Source organism: Bombina bombina, chromosome 3 (genome assembly GCF_027579735.1).
Source record: "Bombina bombina isolate aBomBom1 chromosome 3, aBomBom1.pri, whole genome shotgun sequence".
Taxonomy (NCBI): domain Eukaryota; kingdom Metazoa; phylum Chordata; class Amphibia; order Anura; family Bombinatoridae; genus Bombina; species Bombina bombina.
The window spans coordinates 795,607,909-795,620,420 of NC_069501.1; the positions used below are offsets into that span (position 1 = coordinate 795,607,909).

Here is a 12,512-nt window from a genome sequence, read left to right on the forward strand (position 1 = left end):
ATACAGAAGTTATAATCATGATTAGCAAATACAATTATATTTTGATGACTGAGTGAATTTTTTTTTAACAGGAGCAACTTAGACACAAAAGAATGTTCAACTTAGTCAAGTTTGATTCCCGAGTAGAGGCTTGGAAAGAAAAATTAACAGACGTTAATGAAGAAAATTTAACAGATGCACGGACCTGGGCTAAAGAACTTCAGGTAACATAATAGTTTTTAGAAATGCTGAGGTGATCTTGCAAGCTTCATTTTATTGTTAACTTATACACATCATATTTTTGTCCCTTAATTGTTACATCTTTCGCAATAAGCCCAATACTGACTTTATTTATCATTGACAAACAAGTATTTCCACATTAAGCCAGCAATATAAATTCCAAAATATTTTATTATTAAGCAGTAATAGAAAGAATCAAAGAATTATTGTTTAAAAAATTTGCAAATTTAGGCAATTATTCCTGCCTGCTTATCCGCAGAAGTAATCTGTATACATTGTTACTAATGCACCAGGGAACTGTGGGTAAGAGATGCAAATTAGATATACAATATCTTACGTTTTTTGCTTCCATGTATTGTGTTTAACCACAGCAATCCCCTTTATGGGGTGGATGCAGCAAAAAAAAAAAAAAAAAAAAGCACTCTTGGACAGCTGTTTCAAGTTTATTAGCTCTCATCAGCAGAATACAGGTTTAATTTGCTGCGTGGTGAATCTTATTTCCAGAGAAAAAGCAATACTCATTAGAGTTATGGGGAAGATAAGAGCATGAGATTCAAATCCTCCATTTCATAAAAGTTATCGTTGTGTTAAATACAATTCTTTGAAGTAAAAAGCGTGAGATATTGTATATCTAATTTGCATATCTTGAGAAGAGAAACAAGGTGTATACTATCTATAGCAGCAGGGAATAATGCACACCTAATAAACGTTTCTTCCCGAGGAAACAGTTAAGAGAGATACATATATACAGGTTGTAAGTGGCGCAATGGATGCTAATTCCCCCTGATAATGATATAAAGGATGTATTTACATATAAAATACAATCAGATAATGACTGATCTGTAACTAAATAAAAGCGTTATACACTCAATAAAATTAAATATATAAGTTTATTAATGTGGTATAAACAATAAAATTGACTATATAAAACACCGGTGTCAGCATAAAATATGTCCTAAAACATCAGTGAATAACAAATATTAAAATATAGGCATACGATCTGGTAAATACCGTTATAGATCCACGCCTGTACAATGGTTATTGCCTAAGTAGATAGCTTAATAAGTTAATACTGTTACAATATAATAATTGCTGAAGACATATATGTCTAAAACGTGCATACAAAGTGGCTAATAGTTGACACGTTGCTGAAGGTTACTATGTAACTAGTGATCATGAAATGTTCAGATGTATATAAATTGGATGCCAAAGTCTTTAGAAGAAACAAAGTACAACTTTGTAAATATTATCCGTGTGCAATTGTAAAGTGTGGTGCTTTCATGCACAAGTTTCAGCAGTTGATGCCCAATTAAAAATACCTGAATGTCTTTGTCTTCGATCGTTCCGTTTATTAAAAAGTACTCACAGTGCACTGTGGTTTATAGGACTCCGATCCTCAGGAGGATAGTCAGTACTGACCTTAATAGTGTGATTTGTCCATCAATCCTGAGTTAAAGATGTGTTGAAATAGTGATCTTATTTCGATAATCTCCAGATGATGTCGTTGTTTGTCAGCCTGTAATCAGTATCCGGCTAATCTCTGATCTTTCCTTGGGTGCTCTTATGTTCAGCCCCTATCAGTCACCGGTTGGCCACCAAACTTTCCTTTAAGTGCTCTTACGTTCAGCCTCTTAACTGTTTCCTCCTCCGTGTCCAGTAACTGCCAGTCACTAAGGGATAGCAAAAATTCCTCTGGATCCTGACCCTGTATTCTCAGCTGTGTAGGTTTTTTTTGCAGCTTGTATTCTTTCCAAACGATCTCCGCTGTGACAACCAGCTGCTTTCTCTTTGTGCCTCACAAACACGTTTGCTGTTATTGCGCCAAACTGTCCAGGTAAACTTGTTCAAATATAAGAGGTGCCAAGTGGAAGAGGAATCCAGAATGAGAACAAAATTAGGTACCGGCACACTCTCAATGTATCTTAAAAGAAGAAAATTTTATATAGCCTTACTCATAGACAATGTCTATGTGTAAGGCTATATGCCAAAACATGTTAGACGCTTACCTGCTGTTTTAATCTTGTTAAAATAAAATTTTCTTCTTTTAAGATACATTGAGAGTGTGCCGGTACCTAATTTTGCTCTCATTCTGGATTCCTCTTCCACTTGGCACCTCTTATATTTGAACAAGTTTACCTGGACAGTTTGGCGCAATAGCAGCAAACGTGTTTGTGAGGCACAAAGAGAAAGCAGCTGGTTGTCACATCGGAGATCGTTTGCAAAGAATACAAGCTGCAAAAAACACCTACACAGCTGAGAATACAGGGTCAGGATCCAGAGGAATTTTTGCTATCCCTTAGTGACTGGCAGTTACTGGACACGGAGGAGGAAACAGTTAAGAGGCTGAATGTAAGAGCACTTAAAGGAAAGTTTGGTGGCCAACCGGTGACTGATAGGGGCTGAACATAAGAGCACCCAAGGAAAGATCGGAGATTAGCCGGATACTGATTACAGGCTGACAAACAACAACATCATCTGGAAATTATCGAAATAAGATCATTATTTCAACACATCTTTAACTCAGGATTGATGGACAAATCACACTATTAAGGTCAGTACTAACTATCCTCCTGAGGATCGGAGTCCTATAAACCACAGTGCACTGTGAGTACTTATTAAGAAACGGAACGATCGAAGACAAAGACATTCAGGTATTTTTTAATTGGGCATCAACTGCTGAAACTTGTGCATGAAAGCACCACACTTTACAAATACACACGGATAATGTTTACAAAGTTGTACGTTTGTTTCTTCTAAAGACTTTGGCATCCAATTTATATACATCTGAACATTTCATGATCACTAGTTTCATAGTAAACTTCAGCAACGTGTCAACTATTAGCCACTTTGTATGCACGTTTTAGACATATATGTCTTCAGCAATTATTATATTGTAACAGTATTAAGCTATCTACTTAGGCAATAACCATTGTACAAGCGTGGATCTATAACGGTATTTACCAGATCATATGCCTATATTGTAATATTTGTTATTAACTGATGTTTTAGGACATATTTTATGCTGACATTGGTGTCTTATATAGTCAATGTTATTGTTTATACCACATTAATAAACTTATATATTTAATTTTATTGAGTGTATAACGCTTTTATTTAGTTACAGATCAGTCATTATCTGATTGTATTTTATATGTATATACATCCTTTATATCATTATCAGTGGGAATTAGCATCCACTGCGCCACCTACAACCTGTATATATGTAATTTGCATATCTTGCCCAGTTCCCTGGTGCATTGATAAAATGTATACAGAGTACTTTTGGTAATAAGCAATCGGAGATAGCTGACTAGATTTGCTAATTTTGTATACAATATTTATATGGCTCTTTTATGAAATTGAGGATTTTAATCTCATGCTTTTATCTCCACCATAACTCAAATGAGTATTGTAGTAAAAGTGGAAGAGGGTAACACCATCAAGGGAAACATTGCTACATAGCACCTATCATATGACTAGTGCATTCGTTTTTTTTTCTCTCCTTTCTTTGAAAATATTTATTAATTTATTTATTTTTTCTGAAGACAGTTATTTTTGTTATGTGAATTTTAGTGTATTGTATTGTTTTTGCATTTATTGTGGTGATATTTTACATTTTATGTATTTTATAAATATATATTTTCTTAATTTAAAAAGTAGCAAAGATAGCTTCTAAATATGTTATAAACAATGTTTTCTGATTGTTTGGAAATTTGTTTGTGGGGTCTCAGTGTAAGGTACCCGAGGACTTTACTTTTTGTAAGCTAATTGAAAACATTTTGAATTTAAAAATTGCTCAAACAGCTATTGTAAAAGCACCTTTAATAAAATGGGACCTGATGAGTAAAACCTCTCTTGACAAAACAAGAAAAAGCATGCAACACTCTCAGGGGATGCCCTCGGGAACTCTCTAAACAATAGAAAATGTATTTTGCATTAAGAGAAAGATAATTATCCTATAATTATACAAAACTGTTGCAAGATATTAACAAAACCCCCTCTTACAGCATATAGACAAGATTGTGTCCTATTGGTTATCTTTATGTGGGTAAATAAGGTCTTCATTTGACAGAATATCTCTTTGGTTATAGGTCGGCAGCTCTACAAATACTCTCCGAGCTCTCCAGATTGCATTGGCTGACAGAAGGACTCAAGCAGTATATCTTCTTACAGATGGCCGCCCTGACCAGGTCACTCAACTTCATTTACATTGTGTTATATGTTAAATTAGATTGTAAAGGACAATTAAGGGTTAGATTGTAAGTGAAGTGCATTAGATAGTGCAGAATGTGTTATCCTTTGAGTGACTTCATGCAGAGAATAACACAAAATCTGGTATTATAATTGGATGGATACATTTTTTAACCAAAGCACCTTCATTTTTTAGTGTGCCTAATACTTTTAATATAAAGCACAGGGTGCATTACCAGCATACCTATTGTGCTTGTATAGTAAGTTTAGTGTTGTGCTTTTGTGCAATCCAAAATGTGGCTGTACAATTTAGCTCTTTTTAAGACCTGAAGTAAACCATTATTATTAATAGTATGGCAGAGAACTACATAAAGAAGATTAAAACTTGTGCACCGTCTGTTTAGCACACTCTCTGCTTAGCGCTCGAGCTACATCCGACATTAATTTTACATATAATATGTGAGGGATTTAGCAAATTCGTACTATCGCACATGCAAATTTTAGTGAGCTCTAGAACAGTGGTTCTCAACCAAAGTGACCTCAAGGCCCGGTAAATTTTAGCTGGACATGTCTAGGGCCCGGTAGATAGAATATATATATATATATATATATATAGTAAGCAGCAGGGATTTGCCCTATCAGTAGCTAAGCAGTTCAGTGTGGGTTTCTATGTTTCAAATTCAAAGTAATATATTCACATGCATTTCACCAGTCCCAGTCTCTCTAGGAACAAGTTCAATATTCAGAGGTATATTACAGCAAAATCACTCAAAGTAAATAATAAGGGCCCGATTTATCAAAGCTTCAACTGTGAATGCGCTGGAAGTCCGCGTCAAATTAGACGCAAAGTTGATCCGCCCTAGTTAACACAGTGTCATTTTTGAAAAGTTCGACTTAATATACACTCCCGCAAGATCAATCCGACGCAAATGGTTGCTTGTGTTATTCGAGCGCAATACAGATAATCGGCCTTTATATTCTACTCAATTTGAGCATATTACTGATGATCCGCATTCACATTAGACTCTATTTGACCCTCTTACTAATTTATCAAACATTCAACAGATACGCTCGCGTCTATTCCGACGCAGCATACCTATCCTTTAAACCGCCACCTCTGAGGCCACGAATGCCATAGAAATCAATGGGAGTCAGAAAAGTTTTTTTTCTATGCTGTTTGTCATCGCAAACAGTTAACAATGAACATGCAGAATATTTCTAAAATTGTGATACTTTTATGACGCAGAAGGAGGATAGTAATGAACCATCTGAATCATGAAGTATAATAAAAATGTTTCATGCCCCTTTAACCTTTTGTGATAAAAAATATATTAAGCTCTGCCCTTATTACTAAATAAAATCAAGTTGGGAGATGTTACCCTACTTATGGGTTATGTTTCATCTCTCTGTCGTAGAGTTCATTACAAAGCAAGGGGACAAATTATTTATACAGGAATTAAAAAAATTAACACAGTCCCTGACCTTTCAGACGCAGAAGGAGAGAATTAATAAACCAGCAACAGGCTGCACAAGTAGATGTACGTCAACAAATGCATTGATAATGACAGGTAATGTCTGTCTGGCAGCAGCACTAATAGATATAGGGATAAAAATGGAATAAATACATTACATAATATAGCTAACTTCCTTTTTATGATAAATCTATTTGCACCATGTTTAACGCATGTAATACAAGTCCCACTTTCCACTTCGCACCAAATTTGACGCAATACTTTGCACAAAATTTGAAGCAATACTTCACACCAAATTTGATGCAATACTCAAACTCCTAAAGAACCCACAAACTAGTAAAATTTTCCACCGCTTTTTATTGGGAAATGCATAATCACATGATTAATGTAATCAGTGAATCTGATTTAAATATTCTATCTACTATCACAAATCAAATTGCTCTATACTCGTGTCATTGATCACTCATCAAAACTTGTAAGTGCCATTTGTTACATTGTGTATTATACTTTGAAAGTATGTATATGTGAAATTAGTATTAAAGATAAACATTGATGATTACATTAGGCCACATAGTGTAATATTTTTGACAATGAGTTTAATAATCGAATGATGTTTGATTCAATATAATCGTAAGCTGATAGTTCAAAGGGTTAGTCTACCCAACATTAAACTGTCATGAATCAGATACAGCAGAAATTAAAATCACCTCTTTAATGTCATTCTATTTTCTTCCTTCTCTTGAAATTAATTTTCATTAAAGAGCCATGATACCCAAATGTTGAAACACTTGAAAGTGATGCAGCATAGCTGTACAAAGCTGACTAGAAAATATCACCTGAACATCTCTATGTAAAAATATATTTTACCTCAAAATGTCCTAAGTATTCACACACCATTTTAAAGGACTTTAAGCAGCAAATCAGTATGCCTGTCCCGGACATGCAAGGGAGTGAGCTCCGTGCACACTTATGTTATTTCCCTATTTGGGTTAAAGAAGTTTACTATGAAATCTCATGAGAGTTAAGTGAAATCACAGTAAAAGAGTTAATGACCTCAGCACTGTTGATGCTGATTGGCTGCAGTTCATTTCTTCCTTCTTTTTGTTTTACCTGCAGCTGGACAGCAGCTGAAGTATAACTGTTTACACAGCATTTCACACAGGTGATATTTTCCTGTCAGCTTTTTACAGTTATACTGCATCAGTTTAAAGTGATTTATCATATGAGTATTATGTCCCTTTAAGAAATGTCATCTTAAATGCCAGCTCATTTTTTAACACCTGTGTAGGAGTGGTGTTTAAAACTAGACTTCAATCAGGAAGTGATACACAGGTGCAGAAAGAAAACTGTCCCAGCTTTTAAAATATCAATTGTGTGCAAATAAATACATACGATACCCTGATTACATGTTATATTTGCATTTATTCTTGCTCAGAATAATAATATATTTACAATATATACATATAGTGGTGTAATAAACACAGAGATATGAAAGACAACATTGTTTAGAACAAAAACAAAAAAGATATTAGGGACATGTAAATATGTTTGCAAAAGATTTCTGACATAACATATATACACAGTATATATACAAGTATGTGCAAAGTTATATGTACAAATTCTAGCATTAATAATCATTTAAAAAAAACAAATATATGAGATAAGCATATGATGATTTCTATAAATACAAATACACATTAATTTATGTGAAAATATCATATATCAAATTTTGTGTATAAAAAATATATAGAAAAATAACTTTCTATGAGATATTATTGTTTGTTCAGGTATAAATCTAGCTATGTCTTGGACATTAACAGATGAAAAAAAAAAAGATTAGCTTTAGAAAAATGTGCTTGTTCATGGACAGTAATGAAATGGTATAAATAAAGTTGGAAAAAACAAACTGTCTTCATTTGATGGACATTCAGGGTAGATAAAGATATCCGCGACATCAATGACTCTTATTTATCAACAGTCTGATGCTAATCCTGCCGGACTTGACGCGCATGTTTTTGACAGACTTGTTGATAAGGCCGTTGAATGTAGATTTGCGCCAGCGATGTATGGCGAGCGTATAGCCAATTGCGAATGTGTCAAGATTGACGCCTTGATAAACTGGCCCCTAAATGTATATTACATTGTTATTTTTTAGTCCTAAAATATTATTCATTAGTAATAACAATGTGAGAATTTCAAACTGCAAAAAAAAACAACCTAGGAAAGTAAGTTTTAGAGTATAAAAATGGCAACAAATAAAAATCTAAAAAGAAAAATATAGGATACAAGATACAATAGAGGAACCAATGACATGATAGTAAAATATAACTTCCAAACCCTTACAAATAAATTTATCAGCTCTATGAGATATTACAAAGAGACTGAATATCAAAGAAGTTAAAACCCCAGATCCAAATGGAATATGTCCAAGAAGATTAACCCTTTCGCTACTGGGATTATCAGAGGAAAACTTGCCAAAAATACTTGAGAATATTTAGCATTTTTGTTATCACTCCATTTAAACAGAAATAAAGCCCTGTTTTTTTATTAAGCTATCAAAACTATATATATTTTTTAGTATAACATTTTCACAGCCAAATGTGATCATATAAAAAATCGTTAACTTTTTCACAAACTTTGGGTTTTCCCCTGAAATGATTTACATACCGCTTGTGCAGTCATAACACAAATGGTTGTAAAAGATTCTCTTGGCTCCCCTTTGTGCAGAAATAGCAGACATGCATAGCTTTGCCATTGTTTTTTTCATAATTAGAAGGCTGCTAATTTCAGCTGCGCACCACACTTCTGAAATTTCCAGAAGTGAAATTAGTTAGCTGGCAATGGTAATGTTATTGTATTGTAGGTAGACTGTCCCACCTGACAACTCCCATCCCTTCCAAAAAGCTCTCTCCTATCCCCCACTGCTTACTAGCAGACCAGTATGATGTTTTAGGGCTTTTTTTTAATTAATTAATTTTATTTCTTTATTTTCTGCAGTGTAGGGAAATCCCCCCTTATCCTCCAAACTCCCTGATACCTCCCAAGCACCTATCTAACCCTCCCCCATCCCCTCACTGCCATCTTACATCAATTTCTGTCTGTGTCACTGTATCGGCGATCTGTCTTCATATGGTAAAGGGAGCACAATTAGTGTTCCCATACCATATAAAGGCAGATGCCTTTTGCCTTTGGCTGCAGTCACCGCTGTCAAAGCTGACAGTGGGAACTGCAGCATGTGCCACAGTGATGGACGTAGGTACTACATCAACTAAGTACGCTGGGCAAAGTACTGTATGATGTAGTACCTACCTACATTTGGTGCAAAATTTTATATCCCTTTAAAAATGAAAATGTAAATGTGTTTTGCAGAATAAAATCATGGCCCAAAGTAGACCGTATTTTTGTCCTGATTTAGCATAAAATTCTACATCATTTGGCTCACAGTATTTACAGGAACTAACCACACGAGGTATGTTTTCCATAAGTAAAATAGCAAATGTCACAATGTAATCACATCAATTAAACCTCCAGCACCCAACAGGCACAAGCTCTATATGGCACTCATAAATTAGCAGTCTCTTGTTGGAAAAAGCTAATAGAAAACAATGTGATTAAGAGGCTGTCTGTTGTGGCTTAGAAACAGGCAGAAATGTAGAGGTTTAAATGTTATAAAGTACAGTATATTAATATAACAATGTTGGTTGTGCAAAGTTGGGGAATGGGTAGTAAAGGCGTTATCTATCTTCTTAAACAATAACAATTCTGGTGTAGACTGTTCCTTTAAGTGGAAGGTTTTTTGATTCTATTAATTAAACTTAGTCTTTAACAAAAACTGTTTTTTTTTCACAGCCTGCTGAGATGATTTTTACTCAAGTGAGCTCCCAGAAATCTGTTCCAATACACACTATTTCCTTCAACTGTAATGATCTAGAGGCAAACAGTTTCTTGTACAAGCTTTCCAGTGACACAGGGGGGCGCTTCCACTGCTACAATAACTCCTTACAGGACCTTGAAGCACCACAGCCTTTTGTTGTGAGTCTACCTATATTTTGCTATAATTTTTTTTTTTTTTTTTTTTTTTTTGGCTCTGTAATGTTTATTCTATAGTTGCTATGTTTCTCTCTATTACATTTTTTTTTTTATTAAATATTTTTATTATAAGCATAAGTTATCACAACTCTTTCAAACATTACAGATATGAAGTAAACACAGAAATCACAGGAATGACATCTCACATTATATTGAAATGACATGGATATTGCGTAACATAACCAGGCTTTCACCTCCATTCCTAACAGTTCTAAAGGTCAAACTATACCTGAGTGGGAGGTGAAATGAGGAGTGAGTAGGAGTGTTCACAGGTTGGGAGAGTCGTTGTCAGTTAGTAGGTTAAGGTTATGGCGTTTCCGCCTTTTGATCTGCTTTGTAAAAAGCGAAATTACGCTAGTAGTCAGTTGTTATGTGGGTATTGCCTGCAAAAGCAGCTGAGCGGATGCGCGGGGCCAACAAGGGCTACCGCTCCAAGGAGTGAAATCAAGATTCAGCCATCCTTGCACTGTTGTGGGCTAAAGTACCCCCTCTGAGGGGGAAGAAGGTATTAGATGGGGGGGGGGAAGGGGGGGGGGAGGGGGGGGTAGGGGCTCATTAAGTGGAGGGGGGGGGGGATGGACAGACCGTCTTGGTCCCGTATCAGGGGCCAGTGACACTGGGGGGCAGGAGACCCTAACGTTTAGCTCTGAGGCTCTGTAGGTAAGCTTCCCAGGGTTCCCAGACAAGACAGAAAATTTCCGACATGCGCCGGACTCTGTAGACAAAGTCTTCCATGGACTTGACATAATTCAGGTATTCCATTACACTCTGCCATTTTGGAGGGTGCACTTTTTTCCAGTTCCTGGCAATTGTCATTTTAACTGAGGTGAGTATGTATATAAGAAGGGTTCTCTTGTGCGGAGGCACTTTCTCCAAACCCAAGTGCAGAAGAGCCATTCCAGGGTCCTTTATCTCTGGAAGGCCCATCAAGCCACAGATCCTACTGGTCTTACTCCAGAGTGACTTTAGGTTGGGACAAGTCCACCAGGTGTGTAGTGGGGTGCCAATGCCACCACAGTTTCTCCAACAGAAGGGGGAGTGATTAGGATAGAGGGTCTGCAGTCTAGTCGGGACCAAGTGCCACCTGGTGAGCATTTTAAAGTAGAGCTCGTACATTGTGGTGCAATGTAAAGCAGCCTTGGTCTTGGCGATGGCCAATGCCCATTTCTTAGGGGAGTATACCGTTTTTAAATCTGCCTCCCAGGAAAGCATGTGTCTCGTCTTAGGAATTGTGGGGGGAATCAGTAGGCATCGATAGTGTGCCGTGAGGGGTTTATAGGTCTGGAGGCCCGTTTTCCATCTAGATTCCCAAGCCGTAAGGGGCCGTGGGGCATCTCTCAGGAACCCCCAGGCTTTTAGTAGAGATCTTAATCTTAGAAGTTCAAATTCCAATTGCCGCGGGACCTCGAAGTTTGCCACCATCTCGTCTTGTGTTAGAAGCCGACCTTCTACGTAAAAGTCACCTACTGTCAAAATTTCGATCTGCCGCCACCAGTTCAGTCTCATGTTGGGGAGGGTCTGAAGTATGGGGAGTACAGGTTGGATAGGAGAAGGATGGGGAGCGATCTGGATGTGGTGTCGCAATTTATACCATAGCATTTGGCATCCTCTCACAATTGAGTTAGAGATGGTGTGTACGGTGGCAAGATGCGGGGGGAACCACAGCAAATCAGATAGATCTATATAGGCAGGTAGTGATGCCTGTTCCAGTTCCCTCCATCTCGTGGGAGGGAGGTCTCGTCCCCAAGCTGAGACATGTGAGATCATTGCCGCCTCATAGTACATCTTCACGCTTGGCAATCCCAGCCCTCCCTGATCCAGGGGGGACTGTAAGATTGAGGCCGCGACTCTAGGTTTCTTGTTGTTCCAGACATATCTATTGAAAAGGGTCTGAAAATTTTTCAGAAGCTTATCTGGGACTGAGAGGGGAATACATCGCATAATGTACGTTAGCTTGGGTAGCAGCATCATTTTCAGGGCTGCAATTCTACCCATGTAGGAGAGTTCATCATATTTCTTTGCTCTCAGGTGTTTGTCAACTGTCTTCAACAAAGTGTGGTAGTTCTCCTGAAGGACCGTCTCCTTGTCATGAGACAGGAAGACCCCAAGGTGCCGGATACCTCTGTTAGACCATTTGAAGGAGTATTGCTGTCGCAAAGCTCTCTGTTCTTGATGGTCAAGATGGATCGGGAACGCCTCCGTCTTGGCTACATTTATTTTGTAATTAGAGAGTACACCGAATCTTTCAATGAGAGCCATCAGCGGTGGGAGCGATAGGGTCGGCTCGACAATGAAAAGTGTAAGGTCATCAGCGAATAATGCCACCTTTTGTACTGAATCATGTAGTAACAGGTCCTGGATTTGGGCGTCCTGCCTAATGGCTTCCGCTAATGGCTCCATAACCATCGCAAAGAGGAGCGGCGACAGGGGGCATCCCTGCCTCGTTCCATTTCGTATATGTATCCTAGGGGAGCAAAAACCTAACCCCTTGACCACTGCTGTGGGAAGGGTATAAAGTTCCTCAACTGCCTTACAAAATGA

General features: G+C 37.2%; 1 protein-coding gene across 1 annotated transcript in view; it reads left to right on the forward strand.

Annotated features, from left to right (window-relative positions):
• The window catches only part of VWA3B (von Willebrand factor A domain containing 3B), a 486,211-nt gene that overhangs the window by 85,266 nt on the left and 388,433 nt on the right, over positions 1–12,512 (forward strand). The window contains exons 6-8 of the mRNA XM_053707714.1: positions 72–203; positions 4,311–4,409; positions 9,732–9,914. Coding sequence (XP_053563689.1) covers positions 72–203; positions 4,311–4,409; positions 9,732–9,914 — 414 coding nt within the window. The remainder of the gene's footprint in view (positions 1–71; positions 204–4,310; positions 4,410–9,731; positions 9,915–12,512) is intronic.